General features: G+C 57.5%; 1 protein-coding gene across 1 annotated transcript; it reads left to right on the top strand.

Moving 5' to 3' along the window:
* Positions 1-1877: 1877 nt before the first annotated feature.
* KCNH4 (potassium voltage-gated channel subfamily H member 4) lies at positions 1878-17768 on the top strand. Its single transcript, XM_029212719.1, has 16 exons — positions 1878-1953; positions 3850-4083; positions 4404-4550; positions 4677-4801; positions 5578-5821; positions 6121-6278; positions 8961-9168; positions 10212-10406; positions 10840-11039; positions 12618-12867; positions 13418-13662; positions 14325-14363; positions 14558-14910; positions 15176-15282; positions 16055-16128; positions 17373-17768. Exons 1-16 carry the CDS (start codon positions 1878-1880, stop codon positions 17766-17768), a joined length of 3051 nt encoding a protein of 1016 aa, XP_029068552.1.
* Positions 17769-18099: the final 331 nt, after the last annotated feature.

Raw genomic sequence — 18099 nt, 5'->3', positions numbered from 1 at the left:
GTAGGTAGCTGAGAGTCAGGAGAAGTTCTTAAGTGGAGATGCGGCAAGATCTTCCTGCAATTAACCGAACACACCTGGTACAGGTTGAATTGTGTGCACACACACACACTCCATTTACATGTTGAAGTCCTAACCCCCAGCACTTCAGAATGTAACCTTATTTGGAAATAGTCTTTGTGGACGTAATTAGTTAAAATGTGGTCATAACTGGAGTAGGATGGGCCTCTAATCCAATACGATGTGTCCTTATATAAAGGGGGAATTTGGACACATGCACACAAGAAGAACCCATGTGAACATGAAGGCAGAGGTGGAGTGATGCATCTACAAGCCAAAAAATGCCAACAACCCACCGGAAGCTAGAAAACAAGCATGGAGCAAATATTCCCCCACGGCCTTAAAAAGGAACCAACCCTGCAGTCGTCTTGATCTTGGACTTTTAGCCTTCAGAACTGAGCCAAAAATTTCTGTTGTTTAAGCCACCCAGCTTATGGTACTTTGTTACAGCAGCCCTAAGAAACTAACACCCAAAAGTAGAGATGTGGCACTTTTAAGCAACATAACATCCCAGATAATGCCCAGCTCAGACTCAGGGTGAGGGTGAGGAACACTGGCCTGCCCTCTCCCCAGCCCATCTTCCCTTTGTCACTGGCTTTGGCTGTCTTGTTCTGGCAAGCAGCCACCCCAAGCCACCACACTCAGCTGCCCGAGTAATTTTCTGCTTCCACAGTGAAAAAGTCCTGTGTCTGGTCTCACCTGGGTCCTTCTTGCTGCTGCACTTATTTCGTTTTGGAGAAGAACAAAACCCACCAGCGCACCTTTGGAGATTTACAAACTGACTGCCCAGCTTGAAACTATCTTTCTCAGCCCCAGACTTGTTTCCAGCCTCTCTTCCACCTAAATGGTAGCAGAGAGAAGGAGGGTTAAATCAGGATGATAGGAAGAGGGAGAATAGGGAGACAATTGCTCACCAACACATCGCGTGCCAAAGATATGCATTATGCTGTTAAATTCTCACAACCATACGAGGTAAAAATTATTAGCTGCGTTTTACAGCTGATAGTGAGAGGCAAAGTCACACAGTTAGTAAGTGGCAGAGCTGGGATTTCTACCCAGTGGACTCCAAAGCTCTTTTCATCCACACTGCTGAGCTTAGAGGCAGAGTTCGCCAGGGTGCCCTACGCAGACTGCGGCGCAGGTGAGGGTTAAGTAGTGCATTCTAGAATTTGAGTTTCCTGCCTTCCCATCGATCCTCCACCGGCAAAACTAGCCTCTTTAACACTTGCTGTCTCACACTGGAGCTCAGGGAGCTGGGGGTGCTGTGAAATACCCCAACTCCAGCAGGCGGCGCTGTGAACGAGACAAGATTCCCAGGGTGGGCGGCGCGCGGGGAAACCCGAGGGGCGGAGACACAAGGAGCAGCCAGGGAAACACGCGTGGGGGCGTGGCCACCCTGGAAGGTGGGCGTGTCTGTCATTCAAGCCCTGCCCCACCTCTTGGAGCCTCGGCTCCGGGTGGGCGTGTCCCGAATTCTCTGAGGGAGAGACACGCGTGGGCCGCTCCCCACCGGGAGGAGAGCAGCAGAGAGGGGTGAGGGTGCCTCTGGTGGCCCCTCCCCGTGCGGGGCCACGTGGCGGGCGCGGGCCGAGCCCGAGGGAAAGAACCTGGCCCGTCGGGAGGTGGGGGGGACCGAGGCGGCGCCGAGACGAGCGGAGAGCTGCTGGATTCGGAGCAGAGAGGCGGCGGCGGCGCCGAGAGGGAGGGGAGGAGGCAGGCGGGCGCATGGGGCGCCCCGGCCTCGCCGGCAGCGCGCCCCCTCCGGCCCGGCCGCGCTGAACGCCCCCCGGCGCCGCGCCTCGAGCCCGCGCCCCGAGGCCATGCCGGTCATGAAGGGGTTACTGGCCCCGCAGAACACCTTCCTGGACACCATCGCCACCCGCTTCGACCGCACGCGTGAGTGGGCCGGAGGCTGAGGCTGGGGGTTCGAGCTAGGGGTTAAGTCTTCTTCGGCGGTGGCGCGGGTCTCCTGGATATGGTGAGAGAGACCCGAGGGGAGGAGAGAGAGTGGAGTTGAGGGTCTAGGAACTCCCAGAGCCAAAAGCCGCGGTAAAGGAACAGGGCTGGGGGCGCCCTGGGAGGGGAGGCGGGCGAGGACCAAGAGTGTGTGGGGGGCCAAGGTTGGGGTTGTGTGACTGGAAGCAGGAAAGGCTCTTTGTGCGGCAAAGCGGAGAAGAGTCCTTGGGAGCCGCCCACTCTCGGGCTGAGCTCTGCTGGAGGCGTGTGAGGGGGTATCCAAGACGCGGAGGTGGGACGAAATGGGCAGACGCTCTGGGGTCTACTCCCAGACGACTCCAGCATCCACTTCCCTCAGAAGAAAAAAGAGAGAGAGAAAAGATCAGACTTCGGCAGGACCTAGCTTGGATTGAGGTCACGCGCCCCCGAGCCGTAGAGCTTCTGTGTCTGAGGGAGGTGAGGCAGGAAGAGGGGGGTGGTCTGTGTGACACAGGGAACTGCCTACACCCCCATCCCAGCTTGGGTTCCAGGTTCAGCACCTTGGACAGCCACAATCCTCCTTACCCGCCTCTTCTCCCGCCGTTCCCTTTTCCTACTTTGGTACTGAGAGATCTCCCCTTGCCCCCCTTGGGACACCCTGGCTGGGATCTGGCAGGTGGGGGGAGCGGTACCTGAGGGCGGAAACCGAGCCGCCGGGGCCCTACCCGCCTCCCCACCCCGCCCCCACACACACCTCCCTTGTTTCCATAGCGCCCATCACCCAGGCAACGGGCCTGGGATGGAAGAAGGAGGCTGCTTGCCCAGGGCCCAGCGCCTCCCAGGCTTCTGCAGTATCCCCATCAGTCGCTCCACCCCCAGACACTCAGCCTTCCTAGCGCCCCAGGACTGGTTGTGTCTCAGATCCCTTCCCTCAGCTGAGACTGTCCCTAGATGGCCCACAGAGCCCCCCTGAGGCCTCCCGCCCATTGGAGCTGGAGGGAGCCAGCTCAGGTTCTGTTGCTGGGGTTGCTGAAGCCACACCTTCATTGCTCAAGCCTGTCAGACTTTGAGCACTGGGACAGACCCTCTGAAATTAGCTAAGGGATGCTAAAAAGAGGACCTTTCCTGAAAGGCAGGGAATAAGGATGCTACTCATCACTGTCTTTTTCCCCCAACAAAGGAGGTTTGTGAGTTTGGATAATCTCTGCCTTTGCGTCTCCTATCAATAAAATGGGCATGATATCACCAGAATCTCTGCCCTGTTCACTCTCTAATAGGATGATAGGACAGTGGCTATGGATGTGCTTTGAAAGCTGGGCGAATGTGGGGCATCATTTCACCTTCTCAGTGTAACACTTACTATGTGCCAGGACTTGTTCTTCCCAGGTAACTCATGTAACTCTCACACCAACCGTGCAAGGAAGATATATTATCCCCCACTTTTCAGATAAGGAAGCTGAGTCACAGAAGAGTTCATTAACTTGCCCAAGGTTACACAGTCAGTAAGTGGCAGAGGTGGGTGCTGGAGCCCATGCCCTTACCGTGCTGTGCTGCCTCCTACAGGAACAGCTCACCAGCCTGAAGGCAGGAGGATGAGCCTCATGACTTCTCGGGGTTCCTTCTCCAACCCCCTAGTAGCCCCTCTCCCAATCCTCCCACCCTTAAGTCCTTGTCCTTTTGCTCTATCTCTTCTTACTCTCATTTCAGAATATCCCAAAGGGGATCCAGGAATCACATGGGAGCCTGGGAAGCTTCTGGCTCTGGGATCTCTGACCACAGGTTGGGGGAGGTATGGCCCACCTGGAAGCTGAGCTCTCCTTCTGGCCTTGACCTGACCTTGACCTCTTCTTCCCACAGACGGCAACTTCCTGCTGGCCAACACACAGGGCCCACGGGGCTTTCCCATTGTCTACTGCTCTGACGGCTTCTGTGAGCTCACAGGCTACGGCCGCACTGAGGTCATGCAGAAAACCTGCAACTGCCGTTTCCTCTACGGTCCAGAGACCAGTGAGCCAGCCCTGCAGAGGCTGCACAAGGCCCTGGAGGGCCATCAGGAGCACCGGGCTGAAATCTGCTTCTACCGAAAGGATGGTGAGGGGGCCTGGCCTGCCCTGCAGTCCTGCCTAGACCACAGGCCTTAGCCAGAGTCCACTTGGCACAGTGGAAGCCTGGGTGCTGGTCCCCACACTGCCACAAGCTGACTGTGTGACACTGAGTGCATCCCTGACCCTCTCTGGGCCGTGGTTCTCCCATCTGGAAGGCGAAGGAGATAGCTGACATAATCTCTGGGCTTCTTTCCAGCACTAAACCTTGGCCAAGCCCTTTGACTATGCCCAGGAACCAAGGGGGATGAGAGAGAAAGAGATGCCATGGGCTGCTCACCCTCTTCCTCCATCTCTTCACACCTACAGGCTCAGCTTTTTGGTGCCTCCTGGACATGATGCCCATCAAGAATGAGATGGGGGAGGTTGTACTTTTCCTCTTTTCCTTCAAGGACATCACTCAGAGTGGAGGCCCAGGACTTGGCCCCCCAGGAGGCCACAGCGACAGTAATCATGGTAACTGCAAGTCTGGGGAGAAGGCATGAATGATCAGAAGTCCTTGCCCAGGGTCACAGAAGACCTCTCCCTACTCAGCCTCATGGGATGCGCCCCCACTTATCTCCGTACCCTTCTTCCCAACAGAAAAGTCCCTTGGTAGGAGGGGAGCCAGCTCGAGACTTCGATCCACCAGGAGGCAGAGCCATACTGTCCTACACCGACTGACTGGCCACTTTGGCCGCCGGGGCCAGGGAGGCATGAAAACCAATGTGAGTCCTATCTCCACCCCAGCATCTTCCAGCCGTGTTTCTGAGGCACCCTTGTTACTGTGTCCCTGTTTCTCTGTCTGTTTGATCTCCCTCCAGAGGCTTTTTCCTCTGTCCGTCCATTTCTCATGTATGGTTCTCTGCTCTGTCCCATGTTCCCCCACATCTCCTCCCATCCCCATCTCCCTTGCTTCCTTGTGATTGCCAACACCCTGCTCTGATGATGTCACAAGGGGGGCACGAAATCACTAACTGTGGTTCCAGGGAGAAAGCCCCCACTGGGGGCCTGGCATCTAGCCCTGTGTACCACTCCTAGGACCCTGATGAAGCCACGGGTCTCCAACCATCTGTGCAGTGTGTTATGGCTACAGCGAGTGGGGTGCACCATGCCATCCTCCCCTCATCCCTGGGGTATACCCATCCTCCACTGCACCCCTAGAACCCAAGGGGAACTTGAAGGAGAAGCTAGTGACCTCTCAAGCCAGGGCTTGTGCCTGATTTGCCATAATCACCTTCTCAAGCAAGGTGAAGGTCAAGCCTTAGAAATACCTGCCCCCACAAAAAACACGATTGATTCAAAAGGGGGCCTGAGCAGTAAGTTGGCAGAGGAAGGAGGTGTCAGGTGCCAGCCCCGACCCCCTCTCCTGCACGTTCTAGCTCCTCTCGTGGTCACGCCTGCAGTGCCCACTCTCCCCTTCCCCACTCCTTACCTCTCCCTCCCCCCAACCTTGGCTCCTCTTTCCCCCAAGTGTCCCCAACCGCCACCCCTCTCCCCTTAGAACGTGTTTGAGCCAAAGCCATCAGTGCCCGAATACAAGGTGGCCTCCGTGGGGGGGTCCCGCTGCCTCCTCCTCCACTACAGCGTGCCCAAGGCCATCTGGGACGGCCTCATCCTCCTCGCCACCTTCTACGTTGCGGTCACCGTCCCCTACAATGTCTGCTTCTCGGATGATGACGACACCCCCATCACTTCCCGACACACCCTTGTCAGCGACATCGCCGTGGAGATGCTCTTCATCCTCGGTTAGATGCTCTGCCCCACGTACCCTGGCTGGTGGGCTGGAGGGACCCACTCATCCAAGCCTCGCTCCATCCTGGGCCTGCAGGACCCAGGCAGTCAGAGCCTACCCATTCCTGGGTCTTTTAGTCCTCATGGTCCGTGAGCCCTGACCCCTGACCCCTGGAGACTTCAGCCTTTAGACCTCTCCTCCCTAAGGACCAGCCTGAAGCCCAATGCATCTTCCCCATTCCTGTGTCCACCTCCATTCTGAGTCTCTTGCCCTTGGCCAAGGCCCCCTAGTAACAGCCTCTTGCACCCCCAGATATCATCCTGAACTTCCGCACCACCTATGTGTCCCAGTCCGGCCAAGTGGTTTCTGCTCCTCGCTCTATTGGCCTCCACTATCTGGCCACCTGGTTCTTTGTTGACCTCATTGCTGCTCTGCCTTTTGACCTGCTTTACGTCTTCAACATCACCGTGGTAAGTGTTCCCTGTCCCACCTTGCAGCCTAGCTGCCCGACTTCAGCACAGCGTCTCCCATTAAGGGACCCACCTCAGTCCCAGACTCAGTCATCTGCGAGTATTTGTCAGGCATCTGTGATGGGCAGAGCCCAGCGCTAGAAGCTGAGAAGGGTCCGAGAGGGTCTGTGCTCTTGGGGAGCTCAGCTCACAATCTCTGAGGGAAGCTGTGACAAATGAAAAGCTAAGTAGGGCTACCAAGGCAGCATTGGTCTGAAGCCAAATGAGTGGCACTTTTCACATTTCTATTTAACAAACAAAGGATGAGCATTTAGCTGTCTGCAAAGCACTGTGTGTGGCATGGTCACTGTGGAGAAAAGTGGTAAGAATTCAGCCTCTCGGTAGCTAAGCTGGTGGGAACAGCAGGAACAGAAGAGCTGAATGGAGTGCAAGCTGGGACCAAGGTATTGCTGCGTGGGGACTGGGCACGGAGCTAGCCGACCTTGGAGTTCCAGGCTGGAACGTGGGCTCCCGCAAAAATGATCTGAAATCTGGCCAGTGCCTAGGAAGCCAAAGCATGGCAGTTGGGCAGAGGCTAGGGTGGTCTGGGAAGGGTTCCTGTGGGAGGAGGTGAGAGCAGAGCCAGACCTTAGACAGACTAGGACCTGACTGGCAAGAGACAAGAAGAGGGAGCATCTGGGGGGAGCATAGTAAGCCAGGACAGGGAGGTAGAGGCTGCGGAGTGGATTTGGAGGCGGAGAGTCCCAGGACCTTCATCCTCCCAGCTCCCCGGGGACTGCCTGGAGGCACCCTAGGTGGTCAGCCCTGAACCCAGCTGACAGATACTAGGTCTTCTCTGGCCCAGGGAGAGGGAGTCCCACCCTGTGTCCCCAGACCCCCTTGGTTGCTGAGTGGGGAGGTGGGGAGCAGTTTCCCTGTGTGCTCCTCTCCCTGCCACCCTCAGCTATAGCGGGAAACCACCTACACGCAGCCGGATTTAACTAGCCGCCAACGGGCTGTGGGCCTCTTCTCCTGGCTGTGTACACGTGTGTGCACGCTCCCACACACGTGCATGTGGGTGTGTCTGCCCTGAGGCTCCAGCCATTCCAAGCAGGGCTCCCCACCCCTCCCCTGAGTGCACCCCCGGCCCGCCGGGTTTTGTGCCCACCAGGCAGCTCCCCCTCCTCTGGTACTTTCAGGACCACTTTACAGCTTACTAAGTTCTTTCACACATCATCACATATGAAGCTCACAGTAACCCTTCAGGACCGATTCTCGCATCTCTCTTTCTCAGAGGCAGATGCAGAGGCTCAGAGAGGTTGAGTGGCTTGTTGAAGGTCACACAGCTAGCAGTGGCAGGCAGGAGACTGGAACCAGGTCTCTAGACTCCTGGTCCGGTATTCTTTCCAGCATGCTACCCTGCTTCCCGGGAAACCAGGGTACCTGAGCGGATGGCCTGGCATGAGGGGAGAGGAGGAGCAATGTGGGGCTGGAGTGAGGCCGAGCAAAGACGGAGGATAAGTAGGCACCGGCAGAGATGTGGACTTGAAGGAGCCAGGCCTGAGACATTCTGGTCCAAGGAGAATGAGAGGAGGGCCCCAAGGGAGCGGGGCCCAGGGGCAGGTGACAAAGGGAAGCCTTGAAGAACTCAAGGTTGGAGTCAGGAGCTCTGGAACCTGGGGGCAGGCATTAAGCCCTGGAGAGGGTCCATGTGGGGGAATCAAAGCCACCTCCTCTCCAACTCCCTTGCCTAAAATTAGAGAAAATGGCAGGCAGTGACTCAGGAGCTGTGTAGGGCCAGGGCTATGGGGGATGCTCCTGGAGGCCCCTGAAAGGACAGTGAAGGGCCTTCATACCGAGATCCCCAGACGCTGCCCCAGAGCCCCCAGCCCTAGCCCCCAAGCTGCCCCACCCAGAGTAGCAAGAAGATAAGCCCCCACCTGCTCATCATCTAAGACTGGAAGGCTAATCAAAGCACAACGAAAACAGAGTGGTAACGTTAGCTAACGTTTACAGGACCCTTGCCAGGTGTCACTAGCTCCATCAACCCTCGCTGAACCCCACAGGGGCTGAGACCTCACAGCCCAAGCACCGTCATCCCTGCTCTCCTTCCCTCAACATTTCGGTGTGACCCTCTCATCTGCAGCTGACCCACAAGGGGCGAGGTCCCTAAACCTCCCCCTGTCCACAGCTGATTGTACCTAGGACACGGGGGACTTTGAGCACGGGCCAGAGATCTTTCTGTCTGTTGCCTCGCTTCTGACCCAGACTTGCCCTTTCACCAGCTGAGGTGCTAAGAGGCAGTAGAGCACAAAACGGACTTTGGTGTCATCTCAGATTTGAGTCTCAGCTCCATCATTCCCTTGATCTGTGACCTTGAGCAAGTAAGTAGTAGCCTCTCTGAGCCTTAGTTTACTCCTCTGCGGTCTGGGAATGATGACGATAATTGGACTGAAGGCATACTTTTTTAATGAGGATTACAAATACTTAGCCCAGTGCCTGACACACGTAATACTTACTGTTAGCCATTATTAGTTTCAGTGTTACCCTCTCCCCCCTGCATTTCCTGGTCACCTTCTCAGCACAGCAGGGATACTTTTCCTGGGGCAGCTTCCCCTAGCTCCGGGGCATCTGGTGGCAAGGCGCTGGCAAGGGAGGTGGGGGGCCGGCTGACAGTCTCCCCCACCGCACTCGCTCCCGCAGACGTCGCTGGTGCACCTGTTGAAGACAGTGCGGCTGCTGCGGCTGCTACGGCTGCTGCAGAAGCTGGAGCGGTACTCGCAGTGCAGTGCCGTGGTTCTCACGCTGCTCATGTCCATCTTTGCGCTCCTTGCCCACTGGATGGCCTGCGTCTGGTATGTTGTCGGGCGCCGGGAGATGGAGGCCAACGACCCGCTGCTCTGGGACATCGGTGAGCCATTGACCCCAGGCTTTCACTGACCACCCATCCACCTTCCCTGTCCACGCAGGCCCCCAAGCTGACACCTCCACCAGGATCCCCACCCCTACTCCACATTCCTCCACTCATCCGATAAACATGCATGAGCTCCTTGCCGGATCAGGCTTGGGAATACTGATTTGAAGCCATGGGCTCTGCCTTGGGGGGACTGACAGCATAGCAGGGGCGCAAGACCAGTGACAGGCAATCAAAATACAGTATGGGAAACACTCTGAAGGTGGGGAGGTGTTCTGGGCAGAGGCTAAGTACCCCTGACAGGACTCATCTGGTGGCTCCCCACTGCCCTCAAAGTAAAGTCCACACTCAATCCACACCGTACATGGGCCTGCAGCCCTCTCTACCCCTACCTGACTTCGCTTCCTCCCAGGCCCCCTCTGCTGCTGCCACCCTGGCCTCCCTCCAGCACCCAGGATGTACTGCTTTCTCACTTTGGGCCTTGAACGTGTTTTCCTCTCTGGAATCCTCGCTCTTCTGTCTTCCCTCCCTTCTTCCTAAGCCACTTTTCTATCCTTGTGGTCTCAACTAAAATGCTCTCTCTTAAGGGAGTCCTTCAGGAGCCATACCCCCCACCAAACTGGGTTGGCTCTCCCTAACCCATTATGATTCCCGAAGACATACTTCCTTTTTAGTAGCTGCTTTCCACCTGTAATGATTTATTTCATGTCTTTCTCCTCCAGACTGTAAGTTCCACCAGTGCAGGGAGCGTGTTTGGGTCAAGTCCCAGCACCCTGGGACACAGGAAGCACTTAATAAACTATTAGGGACTGGAAGGGGCCCCTAAACAGTCAGGCGTGTAGGGAGTTGGTAGCCTTGAACTGCAACGGTAACCACTTCACCTTGGGGTGGCCGGGGCACCGGCTGCTCGTCGCATTTCTTGTGCAAACCTCCCCTTGCATCTGTAAATACTCAACCAAGGTCAAGTGAAGGCAGTTCAAGGAAACCCCACCCTCCCCTCCTTGCGCAGCCGGGGCTCCTTGCATCCCTCCACCCCCTAGGCTGGTTGCACGAGCTGGGCAAGCGGCTGGAGGTGCCCTACGTCAACGGCTCTGCGGGTGGCCCGTCGCGGCGCAGCGCCTACATCGCTGCGCTCTACTTCACGCTGAGCAGCCTCACGAGCGTGGGCTTCGGCAACGTGTGTGCCAACACTGACGCCGAGAAGATCTTCTCCATCTGCACGATGCTCATAGGCGGTGAGGCCGAGCCTGCCAAGCCCCCGGGGAGGCCCTGCTAAGCCCAGCGTGCGGGTGGGGAAACTGAGGCCCAGGGAAGGCAAGGTGTCCACCCGCGACCAGACACTCGTGCATTTATTCATAGGTGTTTGCTCAGCACCTGCTACGTGCTGGCCCTGGGGGGATGCCACAAACAGGAGGGTCTCTTGCAAAAGGAATGGGAAGCCCAAGTTCATGACTTCATGGGGCGGGCGGGCATGAGAGGAGCATCGAGTCTAACCCCTCTCAGGACCACCCTCTGTTCCCCGCCCCAACCCAGCACCTAGGCACGCAGGAGCCCACTGATTCACCTGCCCCTCCCCCAGGAATCCCGAGACCCATCCAGGGCAGGGCGAGTTGCGGGGGGAGGAGGCCGGAGGGGTGGCCGCCCCTGACTGGCTGCTGTGCGCCGCAGCGCTGATGCACGCAGTGGTGTTCGGGAACGTGACGGCCATCATCCAGCGCATGTACTCGCGCCGCTCCCTCTACCACAGCCGCGTGAAAGACCTCAAGGACTTCATCCGCGTGCACCGCCTTCCCCGGCCGCTCAAGCAGCGCATGCTCGAGTACTTCCAGACCACGTGGACAGTCAACAGCGGCATCGACGCCAACGAGGTAGTGCGCGGGGCTCCCGGTGGTACCCAGCGCGCGGAGGTAAAGTGGGAAAGGGGTCAATGCCTCTCAGCGTTTGGGATGGAGGCAAATGGGGTGCAGGGAGACGAGGTGCTGTTCACAAGGGCACGCACCCACCGGAATCCACATCCCTTTTCCTCTACACATGGCTAATGCCATGCTCCCTTCAGCCACCTGCTTCCGGCCAGTCTCTGTGCTGGACACAGGGGGTTGCAGAACGATTACCCCCAGCCCTTGCCCTCGGGAAGGCACCCGTCTGGTGAGGGAGGCAGACGGGTAAACAAATAGTTACGCTGTGAATGGGACTGTACTGGAGGGACTTGGTGCAGTGGGTCCCTCATTGTGTCTGGGCCTAGAGGAGGCAGGGGAGGTGTCACAGAAGAGGTGACATCGTGAAGGATAAGAAGAAAATTGGCCTGGGGCCAGAAGGCCATTCCAGGCAGTAAGAGCAGTAGGAACACAGGTCTGGAAAGATTGACGCAAGAGAGCAGGGTGAACTGGAAATAGTTCAGCGAGCCTTCAGGAAAGGATGTGTGCGCGCTGTGGAGGGGTGAGGGACAGAGGAGCGAAGAGACCAGGCTGGGGAGGTGGGCAGGCCCAGCTCATGCATGGCCTTGGATTTAGATTTTATCCTGCCACATTTTTAGGCTGGGGAGTGGCCTGCAGATCCAGGAGGTATTTCTGAGAGCAGGAGCCTTGGGACTTGGTGATGCGCTGGTTGCAGGAAAGGAGCTCAAAGTGATTCCCAGGTTTCTGGTTTTGGCCAAGGGTGGGATGGAGGCATTACAGGAGGAAGATTGGACTTAGGGGTGAAAGTGAGAGTCCAGGGTTGGGCCATGATGAGGGTGTGGTGCCTATGGGGGATCCAGGTGGAGTTTGCCCCGTGGGTAGTTGAAAATACAGGTCTGGACCCAGAGATAGGGCTCCGGGCTCACGGGGAGGTAGAAGTCCTGGCTGGTTGCCATGATGCAGGGAGAGTGTGGACAGTGAGAAGACAGCTGAGGAAGAGGAGCCTGGGGAAGAAAGGGGGACAAGAGGGAGAGGTAAGCAAGCCAGGGTGGCCGAGGGGCTCCATAAGACGAGGATGGAACCGAACCATGAAAGTTAAGTTTGGCTCCTGGGAGGTCATTGGTAAAATTCAAGGTCTAGTGTAACCCTGCGTTTTACAGATGGGGATACTGAGGCCCAGAGAGAGGAAATGGATTGCCCAAAGTCCACAGGGATTTATGCAGAGCTGATTTCTAGTCTCCTGACTTCCAGTTGAAGGCTGACCCACCAGGGATGGTCCTTGCATACATGGGGTTGAGTAACCAGGATGTGTGAGTGACCAGTGTGTGTAGCTGTGAGCAGTGGACAGACAGGAGAAGACCTAGTCTCTGCCCCAGGACTTGGGTTGGGAGGTCCACACACAAGTCAAATTGAGGTGAGACACACAGAAGACTTCCTGAAGGTCAGAAATGGGTAACTTAAGCTCTGTCCTTGGAGACAGCTCAGCATATCTGTAGAGCTCAAGTAGCAGCTTCAGGGGGATGGCCAGAATGACTTATGCCCCTTATGCAGTTACTGCGTGACTTCCCAGACGAGCTGAGAGCTGACATTGCTATGCACCTGAATCGGGACATTCTGCAGCTGCCGCTGTTTGGAGCAGCGAGCAGGGGCTGCCTGCGGGCCCTCTCCCTGCACATCAAGACCTCGTTCTGCGCTCCGGGCGAGTACCTGTTGCGCCGCGGGGACGCCCTGCAGGCGCACTACTATGTCTGCTCCGGCTCACTGGAGGTGCTCCGGGACAACATGGTGCTGGCCATCCTGGGTGAGGATCCCACCTCCACCGTCTACCTACCCCAAAACCTTCCCGCAGAGGCCTTGGGAGTAGCCAGGAATCTAGGGACTGGGTACTCTCTCTTGGTCCTGGCATCCTACCGCCATCCCCTTTAGACCACACCCCTTGGGCTCTCCCCTACCCCCACTGGCCATCCCTGAACCCATCAACCCTTCCCCAGTGACTGTCCCCCAAGTCAACTGATCCTTTCCCATTGCACCATCTCCCAATTCCACTGACCCTTTTCCATCGACCCTCGACTCCATTGACCTCTACCCTTTAACTGACCCTTCTGGCCATTCTTTATTGATCATCCAATTCCATCGATCATTTCTCCAGCTTTACTGACATCCCCAATTGACTGTCTCCCAACTTCACCAGTCATTCTCCACTGACCTTCTGCCGACTCCATTATTTCCACCAATCCCATCGATTGACCCCCCCTTCAGCCATCCTTCAAACACATTGACCATCCCTCATATCCACTAATATCCTCTTGGTCCCTCTGCCCCAGCTGACTGTCCGCATCTCTTACCCACAGGAAAAGGAGACCTGATTGGGGCAGATATCCCTGAGCCAGGGCAGGAGCCTGGGTCAGGCACAGCTCCAAGCTGCGTGCTGAAGACCAGCGCCGACGTGAAGGCACTGACCTACTGTGGCCTGCAGCAACTGAGCAGCCGAGGGCTGGCTGAAGTCCTGAGGCTCTATCCTGAGTACGGGGCTGCCTTCAGGGCTGGCCTGCCCCGGGACCTCACCTTCAACCTGCGCCAGGGCTCTGACACCAATGTATGTAGACTCCCTATGGCCTCCACCTCCTCTGAGGTCGCCTCCTTCAAAGTAGACCACCCCCCAGCCCCAGAGAGAGGCTCATGAATTCCTTCCACCCTGAAAACATCACCTCTCAACTCCAGCCACCCCCTTCCATTGCCCCTTCCATGCTTAACATCTTCCAACCCACTGACCCTACCCCACTGGCCATTATCCAACCCCATGGACCATGGCTCACCACGTGTACTTCCAACTCTACTGACCCATCTCCTGTTGGCCCCGCTTCCGCCTCACTCCAGACTCCTCAAAGGACCCACCCCCCCACTTTGTGTGCTTCTCCTCCATCAGTTCCCTCCCTCTCTGGACTGGGCCTCATCCCCTGGGGCTTCCTCTTCTCCACTCACCAAATGTTTCCTGGGCCCGTTTTGGTTTAGGCTCTGGGCCAAGTCTGTAGTTTACACCTTAGACCTTGGTCTTTTACTGCTTTTCAGACTTACGTTGCCACTCAGGATTTCTCTGAGTCAGAGTTGGGGGTATCTCTGACTCAATTCCACAAAAAGGCCCCACATTCTCAAACCCCACGGCACTGATGGGTGAGACTAGGAGGTGGTGCACCGGGGGAGCCGGGAGGTGTGAGTCAGCCTGAACCCCGCCCCCCCCCACCCCCCGTGTTCCTGCAGGGCCTCTGCCGCTTCTCCAGATCCCCTCGCCTCTCCCAGGTAACGCACCCTTCCTGGGTGGGGTTGAGGTTGCATGGGAGAAGACGGGAGTGGGGGGCACCTTTCCTTGGCTGCTGTGCTCCAGGGTGAAGGGAGAGGGGATGGAGAGCGGCAACCGCCAGTGAAGGCTGTTGCTTACTGAAGGCGCCTGTTGGTCACTGCCCTGTGACATCAGCAGCCCCCTCTGCCCACAGACCCGCTCGGAAAGCCTGGGCTCCTCCTCAGACAAGACCCAGCCATCCGTCACAGAGGCTGAGGCTGGGGCCGAGCCTGGAGGTGGTCCCAGGCCCCGGCGGGCCCTCCTGCTGCCTAACCTCAGCCCAGCACGGCCCCGGGGCTCCCTGGTCAGCCTTTTGGGGGAGGAGCTGCCCCCATTCTCAGCCCTTGTCTCCTCTCCTTCCTTGTCCCTGACCCCTTCCCCTGCCCTGGCTGGCCGGGGCCACAGCCCCTCCCCTCATGGCCTCCCCAGGGGCTCTGCTGCCTGGAAGCCCCCCCAGCTTCTCATTCCCCCACTGGGAACCTTTGGACCTCCGGACCTCAGTCCCCGGTGAGACGCCAGCCTCCCCTGCCTTCCCTATACCCCTGCTGGCTTCCAGAACCTTCTCTGGGCTCCGTCCCCAGCATTCTGACCAGTGCTCCTCCCCATGTGCCCACCCCGCCCTACCTGATCCACCACAGCTTGCAACCCCACTCGTCTTTGACGGCTGCTCCTCCCCAGCTCCCTGGCACCACAGCCCCTTTCACCCTCTGCCTGCTGTGCTCTGGCCCTTACCCTCTCCCTGTGGGACTGATGATCACTGCCTCCGTCCCAGGATAGTGGATGGCATTGAGGACTCTGGCCGCACAGCAGAGGCCCCTACGTTCCGGTTCAGCAGGAGGCCTGAGCACCCTAGGCCTCACTCACAGGCCCCTCCTACAGGTAAGGGCCAGCAGTGGACTTCAACTCACGTAACCCATTCATCGGCCGTCCATCCATCCATCCCACATGTAGTAAGGGCTTACCAGCTGCCAGGTGCTGTGCTAGGAACACGCAGATGACCCAGACCTGGTCCACACTCTTAGCGAGCTTCCAGTCTAGTGGGGGAGACACCTGTGTACTCAGATAAACGATTCCAGAACAGGGTGCTAAGTGCCGTGACTAAGACAAAGAACAGGGCTCTGAGGTAGGAGAGGAGGGAGCCTCTAACCCTGCCTCCTAGAGGAGGGGACACTAGAGGTGGGTCTTAAAGGGTGGGCAGGAGTTTGAGGGGTGGAGCAAGGCGGTTGGTGAAAGGTATAGAGGTGTGACCAGAAGAGCAGTTGTGTTCAGATACCGAAGAGAAGGGACTTCCCTGGCAGTCCAGTGGTTAAGACTCCGCGCTCCCAATGCAGGGGGCACGGGTTCGATCCCTGGTCAGGGAACTAAGATCCCAATGCAGGGGGCATGCCACATGGTGCGGCCTAAAAAAAAAACAAAAAACAAAACAGATACCAAAGAGAAGCTCCATGCTTCTCCATGGGGTGGAGTGGGGAGGGGCTGGGGAAGTGATAGGGCCACGAAACCATCCTGAAGAGCTTGGGTTTCCCAGCATCCTGACCCCAGAACGTCCTCTCCCCTTGTGCTTTGCCTGCCCAGTGAAGGGCTCAGCCCAGGCTGTAGACTTGAGCTCCCTGTACTCACCCAGCATCCCTTCTCCCCACTCCGTCTGCAGGGACCATGCCCAGCCGGGAAGTGGCCACTGAGGCCGAGGAGGTGAAGGAAAAGGTCTGCAGGCTGAACCAGGAGGTGGGTTGGGGCTGGCCCCTCCCCTCCAACCTTGGGATCAGAGATGTGCTTAGTATAGGAGCATTTCAAAGGGTTTGGAGCCAGAGTCCTGAATTTGGATATTCACACTAGCTGGGAGACCTTGGGCAAGTCCCACAATCACTCTGAACTTCAACTTCCTCATCTGAAAATGGGGAAATCAATATGTTCTTCCCAGAGTTGTTGTGAGGATGAGATGAGGGCGCATACATGCCTGGCCCAGTCCCTGGCACACTGTAAGTACTCAGGGACACCTACTTCCGTCCCTCCAACTGGCTCAGGTGGTCCAGCCAGAAAAGGGGGCCTCTCCTCCCTCCACCGCCATGGGACTTGCTCCTGCAGGGACCCTCCCCCCACTAAGTCACATGCTCCAGTCCTTTCCGGCCCCCTCCCCCGACGAGTGGGGCAGAGGACTGAGAGGCTGAGCAGGCCTTCAACCCCAGGGGACCTGGACCCTCAGGTCTGAATCCTGGTTGGAAAGAGCCCTGATCCTGTTTGCCCAGGCTGTGCCTCCGCCTCCCCCTCAGGGATGTCAGAGCTGCGTCCACAAAGCAGCCAGGTCAAGCCCTTGAGCCCTCGGGAGTGCTCGGGGCCTTCCCTGGGTTCTGATAAAGAGCGGGCATCCCATGGGGTGCACCTGGGCTGGGGCGGGCCCTGAGGCTGGGGGCGGAGCCAGCCCCGGTTTGGCAGGATTCAAGGTCAGCCCTGCTTCCGCATGCGGTTCTTCTAGACCAGTGGTTCCCCAACTTGGGTGTCCATCAGTACCCAGAGAACCTGTTAAAATGCAGACTCCTGGGCTTCACCCAATCTGGAATGTCTGGGGTGGGGCCCAGAGATTGGCCATTTTGACAAGCTTTTCAGTTCATTCTGTACTCCCTGAAATTTGAAAAACGCTGAATAGACGCTTGAGCTCCTGTGGTGTATCACCTGAGAGTAAGCCTGCATCTGTCACTTCGCAGCTGTGCGGCCTCTTTGAGCACATTTTTCTACATCTTGTCAAAGTGTGTGTGGCGGGGAGTAGCAAGAGCTGTCGTCCCAAATCCTTTTTGGAAAGAGGCTGGGGTATTTACCTCTAGACAAAAATAACCCCTGTCCTGTCTTCTTCTCAGGGTGGCCATGAGCAGAGAGTGGGTATGAAAGAGCTTTGTAAACTGTAGAAGGGAGTGCACCTAGGAGGGTGGTGATTGTTATGGCACCTGGGAGACAATTTGATGTGTTTTCAACAGATCTCCCGTCTCAACCGGGAAGTGTCTCAGCTTAGCCAGGAGCTTCGACACATGATGGACCTGCTACAGGCCAGGCTGGGTCCCCCAGGCTACCCAACAGTCTCGGCTTGGCCCCCAGATCCTCCTTGCCCACCACAGAGGCCTCCATGCATCTCTCCCTGTTTGTCCAGACCACTGCCTGGCCTCCAGGATACTACCCTCGCTGAGGTCCACTGCCCAGCCAGTGTGGGGACAGCAGAGATGGGGGCTGCCCCCCCCGACCTGAGACCCTCCATGCTGTCCCCTTACCCCTCAGAGCCTGACCCTCTGGGACCCTCCCCAGTGCCAGAGGCCTTACCTCCGAACTTAAGCCTCATGAGGCACAGCTTCCGGTCCAGGTCAGACACGTTCCACTGACCCTGGCCACGGGCCCAGGCCTGTTTGGGGTGGGCACTGACGCCTGCCATCCAGGGAGGGGCTGGGCCCCTTGGCCTCCTGCCTTGGGTTAGCAGCCACCAGATGGTCTGGTTGGCTCTGGATTCTCTGACCTTTTTAACAAAGCCTGGTCACTTCTGACCCTTTGCCTTTTCCAAACCCTCCTCTATTCTCCTCTGTGAGGGGAGCCACCTGAGGCCGTGGAACCCAACAGGCATGAGATGGACCGCAGTGCCCACTGAGCTGGGCAGATGAGATGTCTGGCTTTCTCCCCAGGACCTGGAGGCAGGTAGAGATGGGGGAGCAGAGAGGG

The sequence above is a fragment of the Monodon monoceros genome, unplaced genomic scaffold, assembly GCF_005190385.1.
Source record: "Monodon monoceros isolate NGI ecotype Baffin Bay Population unplaced genomic scaffold, NGI_Narwhal_1 Super_Scaffold_9, whole genome shotgun sequence".
Taxonomy (NCBI): Eukaryota; Metazoa; Chordata; class Mammalia; order Artiodactyla; family Monodontidae; genus Monodon; species Monodon monoceros.
This window is presented reverse-complemented; position numbering and strand designations above follow the sequence as displayed.